This window comes from Tyto alba, unplaced genomic scaffold (genome assembly GCF_018691265.1).
Source record: "Tyto alba isolate M040663 unplaced genomic scaffold, T.alba_DEE_v4.0 Super-Scaffold_7, whole genome shotgun sequence".
Taxonomy (NCBI): Eukaryota; Metazoa; Chordata; class Aves; order Strigiformes; family Tytonidae; genus Tyto; species Tyto alba.
The window spans coordinates 26,256,465-26,274,712 of record NW_024881328.1 but is presented as its reverse complement, the minus strand read 5'-3'; the positions used below and the strand labels follow the sequence as shown (position 1 = coordinate 26,274,712).

The window sequence follows — 18,248 nt, the reverse complement described above, 5'->3', positions numbered from 1 at the left end:
AAAGCGACAGCAACAGCAGGTCTCTCATTTTAAGCTTCAGTATTTTGCATTAAGTAGCTTCAGTCTCGAATACTACACCACTTTTTCTGTGGGACAGACAAAAAGTGAATCTGCTATTGCTTAGAATAGCCATTCAAAAAGAGCTTCTTAAACATCAAGCAGTTAGAATGAAAGATTGCTTGCAACTTCTTTGTTCCCTTTTACACATCAACCAGCTCTCCCAGACACTGCTGATAAACACCTCTCCCCTTATTTTCCTTCTCTCTACTCTGCCCTTACTTTTCCAGCCAGTTGTTCTCCCTACAAACCAGTCCTTGCTTCTTGGTTTTATGTCCTACGACCTTAAGAAATATTTGAGCCATGCAGTTCTCTCTCAACTACTCATTTTTTTCACCTATTTATTTCCTGACCAAGAGTCTCACTCTCTAAATCAAGTACCTTTTGCTTTCTACACTGCACAGCTGAAGCACTCAACTCCTGGAACTTCTTACTTTTCCCTCCTACACCACCCACTTGCTGTGACATGCAGATTGCCCATGTGAACTCAGCTTCACAGAATCCAATGGTCCCTGCAGTACATCTATGAAAAATTTGCAGCTCATGGTCTCCTGGGGAAAACTTGATGGAAGTTTTCTTAGCCATGAGACTTCCCTTCATAATGCTACTTTTAATCTTCTTAATGTTAGCTGAAAGCATGAAACTCTAGAATTGACATAGAAACCATATTTTCCCTTTATGCACATCTCATTATGCTTTATCATTAGTTGATGAAAGAGACAACAGAGAAGTCACCTCTCCCTTTTTCTGCTCCCAGTCTATGTCTGTCTCATCTAATCAGCACTTTATGTTATCAACTGTCTTTTATTATGAGCTTAATACAGTGCATAGCACTGTGAAGCCTAGATTTCTACTGCATCCCTATATACAAATAACAATCATTAGTCCTTTTTTTCAGGTACCATACATTTCACCCCCAGATTCACCTACTGTAATAGCTATTTTATAGTCTGCCACTTAGTCTATAAACTAAGGTTTGGTTAAGGTTGCTGCAGACAAATTACTCGATCTTTCCATCATCATTAAAGTCTCTATATCTACAAAGTTGTGATACACACTTTACAAAATACTGCTTTCAGGAGACTACTTTGACAATTAAAATATTATGGTTATAAAAAGCTAACTAGGCATTTTCCAGCACAGATCTCTAGATAAGACCAGAGCCTTGACTTTGGAATTGCGCTCTGCTCCAAAATTTAAAGGCCAGGTAAACATCTTCAGCCCAAACGCAGCCTTCCTTGCATCCCTTGAGTACACTCCTTCTCATATTAATCAATATTGCTCTTACAGAAAAAAAAAATAAAAAAAAAAATAAAAAGCAGATGATTACTGCTCTGGAAAATCTTTTCTCATTTTCCTTCAAAGCCCCTATCCTTCACTTTTTACATATGTTGAAAGACAATGGTCATTTGAAATATGAAAGCTCTCCTACTAGAAAGGTGACCACACAAGGCTAAATGCAATAGCACTAAAAGCTTTCCTTCTTTTGTGTTTACTATATGGGAAAAGAAACAAGGATTTGTTGAAACAGCAATGTGACAAACAGAAACAGAGAAAGAGATAACTGTTGATCATCCCTCCCTTCTAAAAGACCAAAAAAGAAACCGAGACATTAGGAGAGAAGTCCTCTCATTTAAAATAGCAGACATTGCTAAATCCATTTCACATCATGTATTAGCTACCCTCTAGGTGGTGGTCAGAAAAGTCAAAAATCTCACCTTTTTTCACAGTTTCATTATTATTACTCTCCTTCTGTATCACTCCCTCTGTTTAATAGCCTGGGGTCAGGCCCCAATTTACCAAACTGCACACTGTTAACCCTGTAATGTATTTACTTCTTTCTGCCTCCTCAGCACAATATTACTACCCATGCATTGCAGAGAATATATAATGGATTAGTCTGCAGTATGACTTGCATACTTAGTCAAGAAATAAAATATGGAATATTTATAAAGAACTTACACTCATCAAGCTGAATACACATATGCTTTTCAGCTGTATTTTTTAAAAACAGCATTAGTTTTCCTCCTTTTTGTTGTGCAACAGAATATAACCAGCTTTTTCAGAGTTTCATGAGGGATGAAAAACAAGAATCTCCCTTTCCATCATGACCCACAAAAAAGGCTGTCAGAACTGCAGTTTTTATGCTCACCTTTGTATGGGGACTTTTAGTAGTCTTAGGGAGATCCCCTGAGAGTGGAAATGATAGCAGTTCTACACTCTGCAACAGCTCCACAGCAGGAAAAACTGCTGCTGCTCCATTCTAATGTATTCTTTATCAAGGACACCACAACTGCCCTGACACCCTGCTCAGCTCAAGGATTAAGCAAAACAGGTTGTTCCTGGGTCTTCTTCTATCTAGTAGTCCAAATTAACCATGATTTTGATGAAAATTAATTACGCTAAAGTTCCTACAATGATGAAAATTTCAACCCAGTTTTTTTGGTTATTGCTGGCTTTAGTAGCCTGCTCATTTATAAATTACTTAGTTATGGAGCCTGCAAATTGGCAATGTCAAAGCCGTCACTGACTGCTAATTCTCTTAGGTCATGTATACTGCACAAATAAGAAAGCTACATTAAAACGCCAGCATTATATACAGTATGACATTTTCCACTCTCCCTGAAATGATTTATCATAGTCATGTTCACACTCCTTCAGCCTCCTGTGCCATAACTTATTGGGAAACTGTTCCATAATTGCTGGTATGACTTTGACAAGAATTATATGATGAGAAGATTTCAGTCATTAACCATCTAGAAATATCAAGTGTAATCCTCACATATGACAATGAAAGCTACACTGACACTTCATCCAGTCTCATCACTTTCCATACCCATATATATCACCTTTTCAGGAAGGGTGTTTTTCTCTTAGCTGCTATGAAGAGGCAGCAAAACAGAATTTTGAAGCCTTTTCAAATAAAACCCAACAGCCCCCAAATGAAAATCCCTTACCCCTTACCTCTCATTGTGTTTGGGGGAAAGCCTATGAAAACTAATACACATACAAATAATGACACAAGCAAGGAAATTAATTAGAAATAAAATTGTTATAGTAGATGGTATGATGAAGCTGGTTGATTTACTGTGTTTCTATGAACAAAGAATACATTCATATGTTTATTTCCCTGGATATAGTACTATTGCGCCTCACACTGTGTTGCATTCTATAGCTCAGTTTCACTGAAGAAATTGCCCATTCATTCATTCTCCTGGATATTTTTCTGCCTTTAACAGTGGAAGCAGCAAGGCAAAAAAAATTAATGCCTAGAGGTAGACTTTCTATTCCACATTTACATGCCTAAATATACTTGTTAAGCATCATCAGACATTATTGGATCCAAGAGAGTTCTGAATGCATCACACCATCGACCTCTTCCTCATTATTTTAAAATCATGCTTCACGTTTCAGTGACCAAATATGGACTTAAAGTTAAGCATCCATTTCATTATGATGACAGGCATATCTTGCTGTACCCCGTTACTATGGTAACAGATATGCTAGCCATTAGACTTATGGTAAAATGTATTCCCAAAAGGTAATTTTTTTTTCATTCTTACTTGCATGATTGTACGAAACTGCCTAATTACAAAGAGAACACAGAGGATATGCTCTTAGCACAGCTCTGCAGCTCCTATGAGTCTTGCATTCACCTTCTTTGGGTTTAAATGCAAGAGAAAAAAATATACTGATGCTTTAAACAAAAGATGTCAAAATTTTTTACACCGGTTGGAACTATGAAAAATTTTGAGGAGATCATACACTAACCAAAACTTAACTGAGTACAGCTATCCCAAATCCTGTACAGCATGAAAGAGAAACTATTTATCATCTGTGAGAACATAATTCTTGGCTTCACTGAAATGCAATGGAAATTATTTTTAAAATTCTAGACACATTTCCTGCTTGTTGTCTAACATGCATCAGAATTCTTCTCTTGGTTTAACATTTTAAACATACCTTATGATGAGACTCTATACATTCAAATCTATAAATGTTACAGTTTTCATCAAATTCTCAGTTTTCAAAATTTTTATAAGTCAGATAAGGGAAAAAACTACTTCAGCAGCAGCTGAGAAAATAGTGTCATAACTGGCATACAAGTAGCTGGGAAAGTGTTCTTAAGCTACAGCCATTCAAGTAAATAATTGTTTGCTGTAGTTGTATTTAAGTTCTTTTCCTGCCTCTTTTCCTTGTCAAGCTGAAAAGAAGCCAGTATTTCATTAATAAAAATATTTTCACAATATTTTAAATTATACAGTTGTTATAGTCTTGCATTTTGTATATTTCTTTTCTACACATGGTGATGTTAAACTAACTCAGAAGTTGATTTAGTGTTCAAGGTTTCCATGGATGAAAGTTTTAAAGTATGTTTCTGTTCTAATCAAATATCAGTATCAACCTTTGCATTTGTAAATATACATGTAACAATCTATCTGAAATCTAGTGGGTAGTTCTGGTACTTTCTGAAATGTTCCTGCTGATGCTGGGGCCAGACTGTACACCCAGCCCTCAAAAAACCACAGGAATGCCTAAATTGTTTTGAAGGGAAATAAGACAGCCCTCATCATAAAGGGATCCTGGAGAAAAGATGTATTACATCAACATAGGCAAGGGTCTCTTGAAAATGCAAGTCTAACATAACTGGACTAGTACTATATAAAGTGGGACAATCAGTGTAAATTTGTAGCAACTCAAATAATATTTTAAATGTTAGGTGCTTCCATAAAGGATGAACAATGTATTTAAACTGAACTGAGATATCACCTTTTAAAAATATAATACATCTCTGTATTTCAATTTACAAAATAAAAGATATTCACAGAAGACACAAAACAATTTGGAGCAACTGTAGGTTCATGCTACCAAAGAAACCACTTCTCAAAAGACTTCAGAGCATGTTTCCTGATTGTCCACATGATTAGATACTTCTCATTCCAGTGCTACAGATAGTGCCCATATTGCTTCTGAATCTTTTTCAAACCACTTTAGAAAGTGGGAAAAAAAAAAATTAAAAATCAACATTCTTGGCTATAGTGATATCATCTAGCGTTGTAAATAAGTGAATTTAGAGCTAGCAAGAACTAATGGCCACATACAGGATTAATCATTTCACCAGATGTTATAAACATCTAGATCTTTTCCTTACCTGCCTCCTGTCCCTCTGAGATGATGATGAAGAGGAGGCACTTCTATGTGATGGAGTGGATGTTTTGTGAGCTGGAGATATACTCTTCTCCTCTGAACTCATCTTTGCATCAAACTTGTAGTAATGATATTGTGCTCTTATCACTCATGTACAAAAAGGCAAGGGATAGTCTTCTGCATCCTTCTGTTTCTGATTTTATGGACAGCCAAAGAGAAATTCAGCTGAATGGCACCTTAAAGAAAAATAGAAGAGAAAGTGTGAATGAATACACTGTTGGCTCCAAAGTAGCTCTGCAGCAAAGAAATCTGTTGACAGTCACTATTTAATCCAACAGGTCTCCCAGTGTTTACTTCCCCTCCTAACTACCCAGTACAAACACAAATACATTGTTCTGCATTCTCACAGAAAATAAAAGTGGTATTACATTATTTCAAAGACCCCTATGGAAAGGCTTAAGGAATTTACAGCAATTCTCAGGTAAAGTTTACAAATCCTTGACAAGGGATCATTATCCCATCTTGCATAATATCATAACACTTCAACTAACTCCTTAGAATTTCCCATGCAACATAATTAACACTGAACACCCCATTATAATCAGTACATCTTAAAAATCCTGCAGTTAGATTAAGGACTCTACAAGTTGTTTTTTAAAAACAGGTCCCTCTTTCAAAGATGGCAGCCTCACTGAAGGGGTGGACAACCCAGTTTCATGGATCAGCACCTTTCAGATGGTGCAGAGCTCATCACGCACTCATACCTTGCTCTCAAAGGCTACTGAAAGATAATACTCTAGGCTGCCACGTTGGGTGCAGTGCTCAGGCCTGGCAGCGCGGGGCTGTGGGGATGGGCTGCCTCTGTGGAAGGAGGCCGGGGCTGCCCCAAGATGGACATGGCTGGTTCCAGCCAGCTCCGCACTGGCCCCACAGCAGGGCACAGATGAACCTGTCAGTGAAAAGTTATTTAAGGAAGGACAGAAAACACCATAAAGGCAGAGGAGGAGAAACAAAACAAATGACAAACAACCCTGTGAATACCATGGCCAGAGGAGGGAAGGTGCCCCGGGCACCAGAGCAGAGACTGACCTGCAGCCTGTAGAGGAGGTGGATAGTCTTGAAGGAACTGCGGCCCATGGAGGACCCGCACTGAGCAGATTTCTCCCTAGAGGACTGCAGTCCGCGGGCAACCCACATCAGAGCAGGGGAAAAAGTGTGAGGAGGCAGGAATGGCAAGAAAAAACTGCTACGTACTGACCACAAACAGCACCCTCCATACCAACTGGGGCAGGGGGAGACTAGAAGTGTCAGGAATGAAGGAGTGAAGTTGAACCCGCAAAAAATGGGAGGAAAGGTGTTGGTTTAATGTCTTTCATTTCCCACTACCCAAATCTATTTTAATTGGCAATAGATTAATTTTCCCTAAGCTGAGTTTTGCCCACAACAGTAATTGATAAGCAGTCTCCCTGTCTTTATCTCGATCCACAAGCTTTCTCATCCTATTTTCCTCACCCCATGCCAATGAGGCAGAGGGGAGTGAGCAGCTGGGTGGGCATTTGACTGCTGGCCAGGGCTAACCCACCACAGATACAGGGATCATTCTCTTTACTATTTACTCAACCACTGCTATGTGTATTACCTCTTTGTGAGAATTAGATGCTTTCTCTCACTTCTCTCTACCCAAACCTTTAATTTCCTTCCAAGAACAGAAAAACAGATACTCAGAGCAGCACAGAGGATATTTGTGTCAATAAATAATCAAAGACTACTTGTCAAACACTATCAAAATATTGCAAGTAAATTACCAGTACATCATGACATTTCAGGAAAGGAGTTATAGTTCTTAGTATTTAACAGATTACTTTGATCTTGCTTCAGCTGATAGATACTGTGTCTGATCTTCCATTAACCTTGATATAATCGTTGCCTGAATGATGTCGTCTGCTTGAAGCTAGCATCTATCTTCTCCACTGTCCTCTCTCTAATTTTGAAATAGTGCCCTTCCACATATACCATGATGACAGCACACCAAGGGTCAGCACAGCACAGCTAGCTTTAGATGGGTGTGGAGAAAGGTGCTGTCCTGTACCATGTTAAATGAGATCAAGACAAAAATGTATTAACTAACACTTGGACATCATTGTAGGCTCAAGAAATTATGACATACTGAAGACAGAGATCTAGATTGTCCAATCACAAGAGATATCCATGTAAGAATATCACCCTGAACCCAGATATACAGAGGCAGCTAAATAATTAATTACATGGTGCCTTGCAGCCACCAGCTTCCAAATACTGCACCCTAACAAACACCCTTTTGCTGGAGCTGACATCTGTGATGACTCATAAGTGACAGACACCATTTTTGCTTTCTGTACTATGGAAAGTGGAATGACTTCATTTTACTACTTATCAGCGCTTTTGCAAGTACGAATCTCATCCATATCTTATGCGTAAACTTCCATCTCCATCAAGGAGTCTCCTGTAGAATTACAGATCCTATGTAATATCCAGAGAGCATTTCAGTGGCATGACTGGGAGGACATGGCTGTTCCACCATCAAAAGCTGCCCCCATAGCCTGAACATCTTGGCAAATTCTCTATTCTTTCCAGGATGACAAGTTCCTGCTAGAAGAAGCCTTAGAAGATGGGTTTTGCTGGAACTGCAGAAGTCAGCTACAAGAAGAAAGAAACAAGCTGCACAACACATTTGTTTCTGAACTTCAGAGAGAAAACATAATGAAGTTACACCCAAAGAGAAGTTTTTCTTTCTGTCCTAGCATACCAGGGACTGCTGACCTAGTTTCACAGCATTTCCATATCCTACAAATATATCAGGCAAATTTTAGCCAAAGAGGTGTACCAGCAGTGATATCTCAAGGTGTATGCAGTTTTCATATAAATCAAAAACCGAATTACAGAAATTATAAATCAAAAAAAATTTAATCCTAGTTCACAAAGCTGTGCAGAATGGTTGAGTTACTTAATAGCTAGAAGGACAAATTTTCACTCACTTTCAGCTATGAGGTCACTAAAAATTTTTTGGCAGAGCAGCCTTCAGGCAAATGAAAATAAAACCCTTTTTAAAACATCTGATCTTCACTCAGTTGACTCATGTGGAAAAATTTATATTTAGTATTGGCACAGGAAGACAGTGATCTGGCACTTCAAGTGTGTTTTTAAGGCTCTCAGGAAGCATAGGTGCTGTTGTAAGAAGCAGACACCAGTGCTAACAACTGGTACACAAGAAAAACAGTTCTGTAAATAGTTGCTAGGTTTGAGGTTCTATGAACTATGGGCTTTTTCTTTCGAAAGGTACTTAAAAAAAATAAAATAAAAATAAAACAACAAAATAATGGCTTACACCTGAGCCGAAATCCACAGCAGTTCTGTGGCATTCCCCAACCATTAAGAGCTGAACCTAACAACTTGCTCAAACCACACTGATTTATTGACAGCAGTCTTCCAAAAAAAGATATTTAAAACTGAACCACCCCCCTTCACACTACAAAAAGCAAACATTTCTTCTTGGCTCATTTAACAGCAACAAAAACTTCAACACACAATCACTATCACTTATAGATAGAAATCTTTGATATAGAAACAGTTCAGGGTTAAAAGCCAAAAAAAAGGCAAGTGGGATATTTGGGAAAGCAAACACTGTAAGTACAACAAAAAATATCAATGCAAACTATCAGAGCTAGCACTGAGCTTTTTATTACTGTTCTTGCACATTGAATTTGGATTCTGTTTATATTGCTAAGAGCTTATTACCCAAATTTTAAGCCAAAATTGGAAGATAAATCTTTTTTAAAGCAAGTTAGAAGGAATAAATTTAGTGAAATTGATGTAGAGAGACATCAGATTGAAGTAAACAATTATAAATCTAATTTTTTGGCCAACAAATTCAATTTACCAAAAAAAATGCTTTTGAGACATTTTTCATGGTCTTTTTCCATCAGTCACTGGGAATTTTGCTATTGATTTCAGTGAAAACAGAAGCAAGATATATACCATGGTAGAATATTTCTAGAAAGTAATCGAGAATCTAAAAACACATTAAAAAACTATGATATTGGGGTTTGGGTGAGTGGGGGGTGTCCCCCTAGTAATTGTGAATTTGTTCTGATACTACTGTTTCCTGTCAAAGACCAAAACATCTGACTCATTGTACAAGGACAATTCTACCATCCTTTTACTTCACAGCAAATCTGTCTTCAACATGAAAGTATTTTAATTTATTTCTGTCAGACAACTTAAAAAGAATGGCATTATCTGGCATAAACAAGGGTAACAGTATTGGCCATTGGTTATTAACTGCTGCTTATCCAAATACCATTGACCTGTAGGCTGCATTTTGCACCACACCAACTAAATCCCTCTTGAACTGCTCAAAACCACCTGTCAGTTTAGGATCATAAGTTGATTTAGCCCATCAAATGTATGGTCATACATTGGCTTGCCTGGAAGCTGCTTTGCTGTGAGTTCCAAAGGCAGGAAATATATTCCTTGCTTCCAGCATACAAGAAAAGACAGACTTCCTAGCACATGGAAACCAGACACACAGTGAGATTTTGAACATCACAAGTATCAGTCACTCAGATGGAAGTTTTGTCTTCAACTTTTTTCATTGGCATCTCAACTATTTTAGATTTAAAACACCGCTTGTAATTTAGTAATACAAAAAACTATTTACTGGTTCTTCAGTACATTTTTTTCTAAGTTATTTATTTTTTGTGTGAAGTGATGTATATATAAATGTAAAATGCTCTGTCCAAAGTCAAAAAGAGAGTGAGTCTTCTAAGCAGAACATGCAACAAGGTCATTTATCTCTCTGATGCATAAGGGAAAAAAAATGTGTCATGATTGTAACATCCACCAGATGAGGTAGAACATCTATATCTAATCCTATTCATAAAGGAATACAAAATTACTCTACAGAAACTACAATAAAAAATTATTTAAGAAATATACTAAAGATTCTTTATGAAGTAGTTAAGAAATTGTTTATTCTTTCTTAAATATCTGGTATTGAAAATTTCTTTCATAAATGAGAACTATTCCACCACATTCTTACAGTTCACCCCTACTGTTTATGTTTTAAGAGAGCCTTTGAATTCAAGGTGAGGTTTTCCCAATAATGCTTTTGTACTTGATCTCAATTGTTACAGCTTGTCCAGTAGGAATTACCTCTTCCCCATTCTTTCTCTACTTCAATCTCAGATTTGAACATATTTCACTACACAGGGTTTTTTTCCTCATTTATTCTCAGTTCTTTAGTGTTGTGTTTTGGGTTTTTTTTTTCCCTTGGTGTCTTAAATCAAGTAAGTCTTAAATTTCATAAGTCTTAAAAACAGTCATTCTTCATTTCCTTTCCATCCACAAAGGGTTACAATCTCTTTTGGTCTCTTTCTAAATAAATAAATAAAGGAAAATTACATGTTTTATTTTTCGCATCAGAAACCACTGTTTCTTTCTGTTCATATCAGAAACCACTTTCACTGTTTGTATCAGAAACCACTACTCTATCTTTAATAGAGATATTATGTTAACTCAAACGTCTTGCCTTCTATTATCTGAAACAAAATTATTTCGGATGCATCAAAATAAATGACCAATCCAGTACTAAGATGTAGCCTGATTATTTTTGTATCAATGTTACACTAAATAGTTTGGAAGACAAGAAAGCACTGAGATCTACTTACCAGTTTCTCATCCTCTTCTATCTCAAGTTACAATAATATGTTTGATTTAACATCTCTTAAAAGTATTTCCTGGGAAGTCTGCAGACTGGACTATTCAGCAGTATAAAAATACTGAAGAAGACACTGACTCTCCATATAAAAATTCATCACTCTTCACTTTCTTCACTGAACAAGCTACATTATATCTGGAGTTGCACAGATTATCAATATTTGAAATTTAATATTAAAATTGAGTACTTTATGTTACTAGCTAAAATGAAAAATAAATTTTAAAATGTAAAAAAAAGAAAAAAAAAAGTGAAGAATGGAATGGAGAAAGGCTATGTTCATTGGAGGTGGAGGAAGTTAGTAGGTTTAAAAGACCTGAGTGAGATACATACACAAGGAATGAAATGAGACAATACACCAGGGATCAAATTAGGCAAAGACAAAGTGAGAATCACAAGCTGTACAAACTGCACAAAATAAATGGGCAACACAGAGGAGAGAAGCAGCCTGTGGAAATTAATATTATCAATATCAGAGGTATGTATATTGCAGTTCTCTCTCTTCATGAGCCACTACCATACGGCAAGTCCATTGACACTAGTTAGGGAATTTCTGTCTTCTCCCAAAATCTGAAGATGTCCCACTGAGCCTGGGCAACTGCACCAAATGCATTTTGGTATGTGAAAAGCCTATTAGTGAAAGTGATGAAAATGTATAAATACATGACTTGAATACATACAGAGTTATAAACAAATCTGCATGTCATATACCAGATAAATGGAAGTTCTCAATGGGTAACTCCAAATGGAGTCTGGATTCAAAGAACAGATTTCTGTGATGTTGTTTCTCACTCTGAGTCTTTTCTGCAAGAATGTCTAGAATGCTTTATAGACTGCTTAATATCTTGTGCAGTATTGGAGTGATTTGAGAAGACAATTTAGGGTGCAGAACTGAGTCTCTAGACATAAGAATCAAAAATATGCAACTGTCATTGGCATTATTTCAAGCAAAGCATCATCACACTGATCTATCAATACGGGACTGTTTTTCATTTGGGAGGGAAGTGATTTTCTGTGGTGCACTGCAGCTGCATAACACAGTCACTCAATATCCGAGCACCCAGTGGAGGCCAACCTTTGTTCTCACATTATGAGGAATTGAGGAATATGTAACTGCCTGTCCCCAGCTTTGCTGCTGACCTTCCATGCAGGAAAATCATAACCAAGCTTTTGTTCCAGTACATGAATGTTGCAAACACAAGAATATAATGGAAATGAAACACCTCAGTGTGGTAGCAGTGCTGTGGTGATTTAATAGACCACTCACAGGAAATAAGCAATTTGTCTCTTTGTTTTTGTTTGGTTTTTTGGTTTTTTTTTTTGTTTGTTTGTTTGTTTTTTTTATAAATGAGTAAACCAATCCCTTTCCCGTCACTATCTGAAAATCATCCACATCATTTTAGCAAAAATCAACTTTTTAGGAAAAGGCTTTAATCAATCCATTTTAAGATTTGTTTTATTTGCAGGTCCTGTCAGAAATAATAAAGGACCAGCTCCAGATTCGGGAAAATTATGGATTATGTTTGGCATGTTGACAATAGGAAAAAAAAAAATGAGCAACCTTTTCCCTTTTAATTCAAAATCCGTTTTTCCCATCAGGAAAATAAAATTTCCCACATTTTTCTAGCACAGTTCGAATAGCAGAATTGCTCCAGTAATAACTTTTGAAAGCTAATAATTAGAGTAGTCATCTAAAATCACATTTCCTACACCTCTAACCAGTGAATATTAAATCCTGAACAGATACCAAAACAATACTGTTGATCCAAGGGGACCGATAATGATTTTCATGCCCAATATTTATAAGTAGGAATAAATGAGGTGCTATAGGAAAACTGGGAAATCTTACCAGCACTAAATGTCTTTTAAGATAGAAGATATTAGAATTCATATGACTATGTTACCATTGCTCCTTTCAAGTATTTTAAAAGCTGCATATTCAAGGTTCAGATAACAAATGTACACGTGCAGGCATTCATAACAACATTGGCATATAAAAATTCTCAATAAGATACTATATACAGCAATACATACAGTGAGTAAATACTGCCATAAGTCACTCTTTATTCCATATTCAGAAGGATCTAGAACCTGGCTGTAGGTAGGAAATGAGTCAAGTCCAGCATTACCCCTGGAGGGGAGCTCTGATACAGACCAAACTGCTGCAGTTGGTCAGTACAATTTGCAACTTCCATGATCATAAAATCATTTAGGTTGGAAAAGGTCTTTAAGATCTTGTGTAAAGACACTAACCCCATGCAATGCTACAGGCTTGGGGAAGAGTGGCTGGAAAGCTGCCTGGAAGAAAAGGACCTGTGGGTGTTGGTCAACAGCCAGCTGAATATGAGCCAGCAGTGTGCCCAGGTAGCCAAGAAGGCCAACAGCATCCTGTCTTATATCAGAAATAGTGTGACCAGCAGGACTAGGGGAGTCATCATCCCCCTGTACTCGGCACTGGTGAGGCCACACCTTGAATACTGTGTTCAGTTTCGGGCCCCTCACTACAATAAAGGCATTGAGGTGCTGGAGCGTTTCCAAAGAAGGGCAACAAAGCTGGTGAAGGGTCTAGAGAACAAGTCCTCTGAAGAACAGCTGAGGAAACTGGGGTTGTTTAGCCTGGAGAAAAGAAGGCTGTGGGGAGACCTTATCGCTCTCTACAACTACCTGAATGGGGGTTGTAGCAAGGTGGATGTTGATCTCTTCTACCAAGTAACAAGCAATAGAACATGATGAAATGGCCTTAATTTGCACCAGGGGAGGTTTAGACTGGATATTAGGAAAAAGTTCTTCACCAAAATGGTTGTCAAGCATTGGAACAGCCTGCCCAGGGAAGTAGTTGAGTCACCATCCATGAAGGTATTTAAAAGACTTGTGGATGTGGCGCTTAGGGACACAGTTTAGTGGTAGACTTTGCAGTGTTAGGTTTACAATTGGACTCAATGATCTTAAAGGTCTTTTCCAGACTAAATTATTCTATGCCCATGAGAATTGCAAATTGTGCTGACCAGGTGCAGCAGTGATGATGACCTGTCCAAGATCATGGTGTCAACCAGCAACCTCTCCACTGCAGGGTGATTGGGGCACTGCACTCAGCCTCCCTCCTACAGCCACTCCACTTCTGGGCTTCAGCAAAACTCTGAGATCCCATGTTTGCTTACAAGGCCTACTGCATGGTTAGATGTGGGCACTCATCTCCTTCACCTCATCAATTACTTTGTTTGCTAATTTATCTAAATATATAACTAGACGTACATTGTAACCATGCAGCCACCAAATTCAAATGATAAAAAACCCCAAACCTTTCCTATTTTATGTCTTATTTCATATGATGATAGACAAAGGCAGTACTTACCCATTTTATACATGCAGTTTCCTGTAAACTCTTTCAAGATTAGATAATTAATTGGTTAAAACACAATGTTTATGTCAATAATAGCAAAGCCTAAACCTATATCACTATTCTTAACTAGGCTACCACTTCTCCTTGACTGATAGTCAATAAAATGTAGCAAAAGTAATAGAAAAAAATACCCAAACATATTTCACAGATGTCATTTTTTACAGCCCTACATTTGACAACCACCCATAACAAGCATGTGTTGGAAGAATTATCAAAAAAACAATAAAGTGAATTAACATGGTGTTTCCCAAAACAGTGACCAAGTTTATTCAATGCAGTGGTTTTAAAGTCATTAGGCTTGGGATAAGGGATGTTTAGATTTTGGCTGGGGTTTTTTTTTTGGGGGGGGAGAGGGGATTGGGGGGGTAGGGGGCATCTTGTGGGTTTTTTCACTTTTAAGAAGGTCTATTTCTGTACACAGTCTCTACATCTTAAACAGCATATTCCACATGAAACTACAGTATCAGCAAATATCACCGAGACATTCTTATTTTCATGTCATCCTTAAGACATGCCTCCCAAGAATTTATACCTGGTATGATTTCTTTAACACTGAGGTATCATTTTTTTGTTTTGTTTTGTTTTTGTTTTTGTTTTTTTTTCTGAGTGGCTAGTCCAAGTATGGCTCAATAATAGTAAAAGTAAAATAATATTGAAAACATTTACTTGCATAGGCATGTATCTCTGTAAAATACACGGTTATGGCAGATTCCATCAAATAGATGAATAAGGTCAAAAAACAGATAATCAAATTCAGACAAGAAGAGATAAGTATGACATCTGCCTTTCCTATTTTCTGCTTGTCTATACTATTAAGCAGAGTTTTCTGCCTTTCCAGAAGCCCCAAAGCATACATGGTAATTAGTCGAGTTCCAGTATATCTAAACCTCCAGTTTAGATGATAATTTCAAAATAAGCCCTCCACTCATTTACAGTCTCTGAGGATTGCCTCAATGGCTGAAGTGACCCTAGGATTTTCATTAGGACATCTTTGCTGTTCTGTGTTCCTCAGGCTATCACAGTAATAGAATACTATTGATTTGCATGGCATAAAAATTTCTTGCATACCACTGAGGCAACAGATCAACCTGTGTTGTATTCATTTGTAACAGACTGCTATGAACAGAGGATTAAGCGTATAGACATATTTACAAATACATAAACACAAATATGTAATAAATACCAGTTAAACATTAAACAGGAAAAAGTAACTGGTGGACATTATTATCCTTTCTAGAATAAGTCTAGGATACCTTTCTTAAAAAACAAACCAACAAACAAGGAAACTTAACTTGTACTATTCTATCCTTCCACACATTTTTTTAAAACTGAAAACATTACTGGGGGATTTTTGTTTCCATCAAAATTTTTCAAGCAATCACATTTTTCAGTTCTTGAAAATAAAGCCACAAAGAGATTGAAAATTTTAATCAAAACTCAGGAAATGCTTTAAAGAATAAAACATCGTGTACCCTGATTTTTAACATGGGAAAAGCCTTCAATTTTCAACAAGCTCTTTAAAAATTAAAAAAAAAAAAAATTCCTTATTTTAGTAATGATCCTCTTTACCCCTGGGCAACTTGGACAAAGGAAAAATAGATTAGAAGTCTAAAGAGTCTGAAATTGCTTTTTAATTAGAGTCTCAACTGGAGAGTGGTCTAAAGCAAATAACCTAATTTTCCTTACAGAAGGGCTACAAAATGTTTTCAGAAAAATACTACTAATCCTCCAGAGAGCAGGAACCTAAAAGATGCATATGGCCCATGAAATCCATATCTGGCTGCATTTTACTGCCCTTCTTTTATTAAGCTATCTCTTGTGTCTCTGTATGTTTTATTTCCACTACCACACAAACATTACATTTTTGCTATATGTTTTAAACCTACAAAGTTAAATTTTGATTCAGAGGAAAGAACTTTATATTTTACTGATTTTTAATCATGAATGGCATTACCATCAAACTGTTGTAGGGAGGATGACGTCAGAAAAAAAAAAAAAAAATCAGTGCTGTCTCAATATAAATGCAATGTATTTATGTGAGCAAATACAAGACTTCAGTTGATGGAGTTTTCTCAGGTCACAGAGAACACAGAGAGGAGACACAAAACTGGTGGATTAGCCAGAGCTTCCACAAAACCTATTTTTTGAGGTGTTAAATGGAAGGTCACATCCAGGAACAGAAAACAGGATGCAGTTTTATTCTTGGAAGAAATTAGCTTGACAAACAGTAATGATGGATTCACAGCTGCACAGGATAATATAGTTAATGGCTTATATATAATCTGGGAAATATCAAGAAGAAATAGGGAGGCTGTATTACCTCTGTGACTGCTACTAAATCACTGTGCCTAGTTCTGCTGCCAACATCTCAAAGACATTCACAAATGGGTTCAAGAGAGAACCATGAGCATGACGACAAGATTGAAAAACATCACTACTAATAAAAGATTTATAGAGGTCAATCTATTTAGTTTCTCAAAGAGAAGATTGAAGGGTCACTGGATGACAATCCGTAGACCACTACATGGGGGTGAAGGAATTTATTATTTGAATACTTCTCAAAGGTATAACAAAATCTAATGGGACAAAAAGAGGAGATAAATATACGCAGGTTAGAAATAAGGCACCAATTTATAATGGTGAAAATAATTAAAAACTGATAAAATACACTGAGAATTACAATGGGTATTTGCAGGGGTATAAGAAGACATTTTCAGATTGACTGAAATTTTTATTTATTATTTCTTTAGTATATTCCAAAGATCAGCTATCGCTGCTGATTTGGAAGCAGGTATTCATTCAGGGTGGTCTAATGGCCAATTCCATGATAAGAGTTCAGGCTAGATCATAATGCAGCCTCTCCCATCCCACAACTGAAAGCAGCCAACTGACCAAAAAAAAAAAAAAAAAAAAAAAAAAAAAATCAACCAAGAAAAAGAGGGATAAACTAAAAGGAATATATTTTTTTTCTTCTGAATCCCATTTTCTGGTGCACTCCATTTATCTCTTCTCTTGAGGTTCTCCAATTTTATCTTCATGTGTCACTAGGCATTTATTAAGCCTCATCTTTTGTACAGAGTAATGCTAAATGTTCTTCAAGGCTAGAGAAATACATATTCTCATCCCTGGTAGTATTTGGCTTTCTTAGCAAAAAGTAGAAGAGCATGGAACTCATGGAAGAGCAGGAGCACATCATAAAGTCATTTTTTTAATCTCATTACTACCCTAATTTCTTTGCACCTCACTAAGTGATGGTTTCATTAGAAAGATAGAAAAGAAAAATAAGTGATTATTGTTCATGTCAAGGAAGTACCAAAAGTGTCTCAAGCACTTTATAAAAGCATTAGGAATCACAGGCATGGCTGAAATGACCATGAGATGGAATGATTGTTTTTGAAGTTCCTGTGAAGTCCAAGATACGTTGACTAGAATTAAAGTGAGCACAGGAATGGGTGAGTTGCTCAAAAAGTAGTTTCCTGACAGAGCAAATCAGTGACAAAAAACTCCCACCAAAAAAACAACAAAAAACATAATCCCTTTTTTCTTAATGCTGGTTATTTGTGCACAGCTGGTTATCTCTTGACTCTCTTCCATGAGTGAAATACATACTATTTCCTATCATCACACTAAACACTAAATCCTGCACACATCAATAGCTAGATATGCTTAGTTCTTCCTACTTTTGAAACACTAATGAATCAACATTCAGCTGCACTGACAAAAAACACAGTGTAAAAACACTCAAATGTAACATTCATTTGCCATAGAAGGAACTTTCTACTTCCAACACTACTAATAATTTCAGCTGAAATTACGCTAAATTGCCTCCACCTGTGCACAAAGCATGACCTAATATGAGAACAGAAATGCCCTCCAGCACCTTCTACAGAA

The 18,248-nt window shown here is 36.8% G+C and overlaps 1 protein-coding gene across 4 annotated transcripts in view; it reads right to left on the bottom strand.

The window, feature by feature from the left end:
• OSBPL6 (oxysterol binding protein like 6) overlaps positions 1-18,248 on the bottom strand; it is a 104,810-nt gene that overhangs the window by 50,155 nt on the left and 36,407 nt on the right. For all 4 annotated transcript variants that reach the window (XM_042784079.1, XM_042784075.1, XM_042784076.1 and 1 more), the window contains exon 2: positions 5,210-5,441. In XM_042784079.1, the coding sequence (XP_042640013.1) occupies positions 5,210-5,311 (102 nt within the window). In that variant the 5' untranslated portion in view covers positions 5,312-5,441. The remainder of the gene's footprint in view (positions 1-5,209; positions 5,442-18,248) is intronic.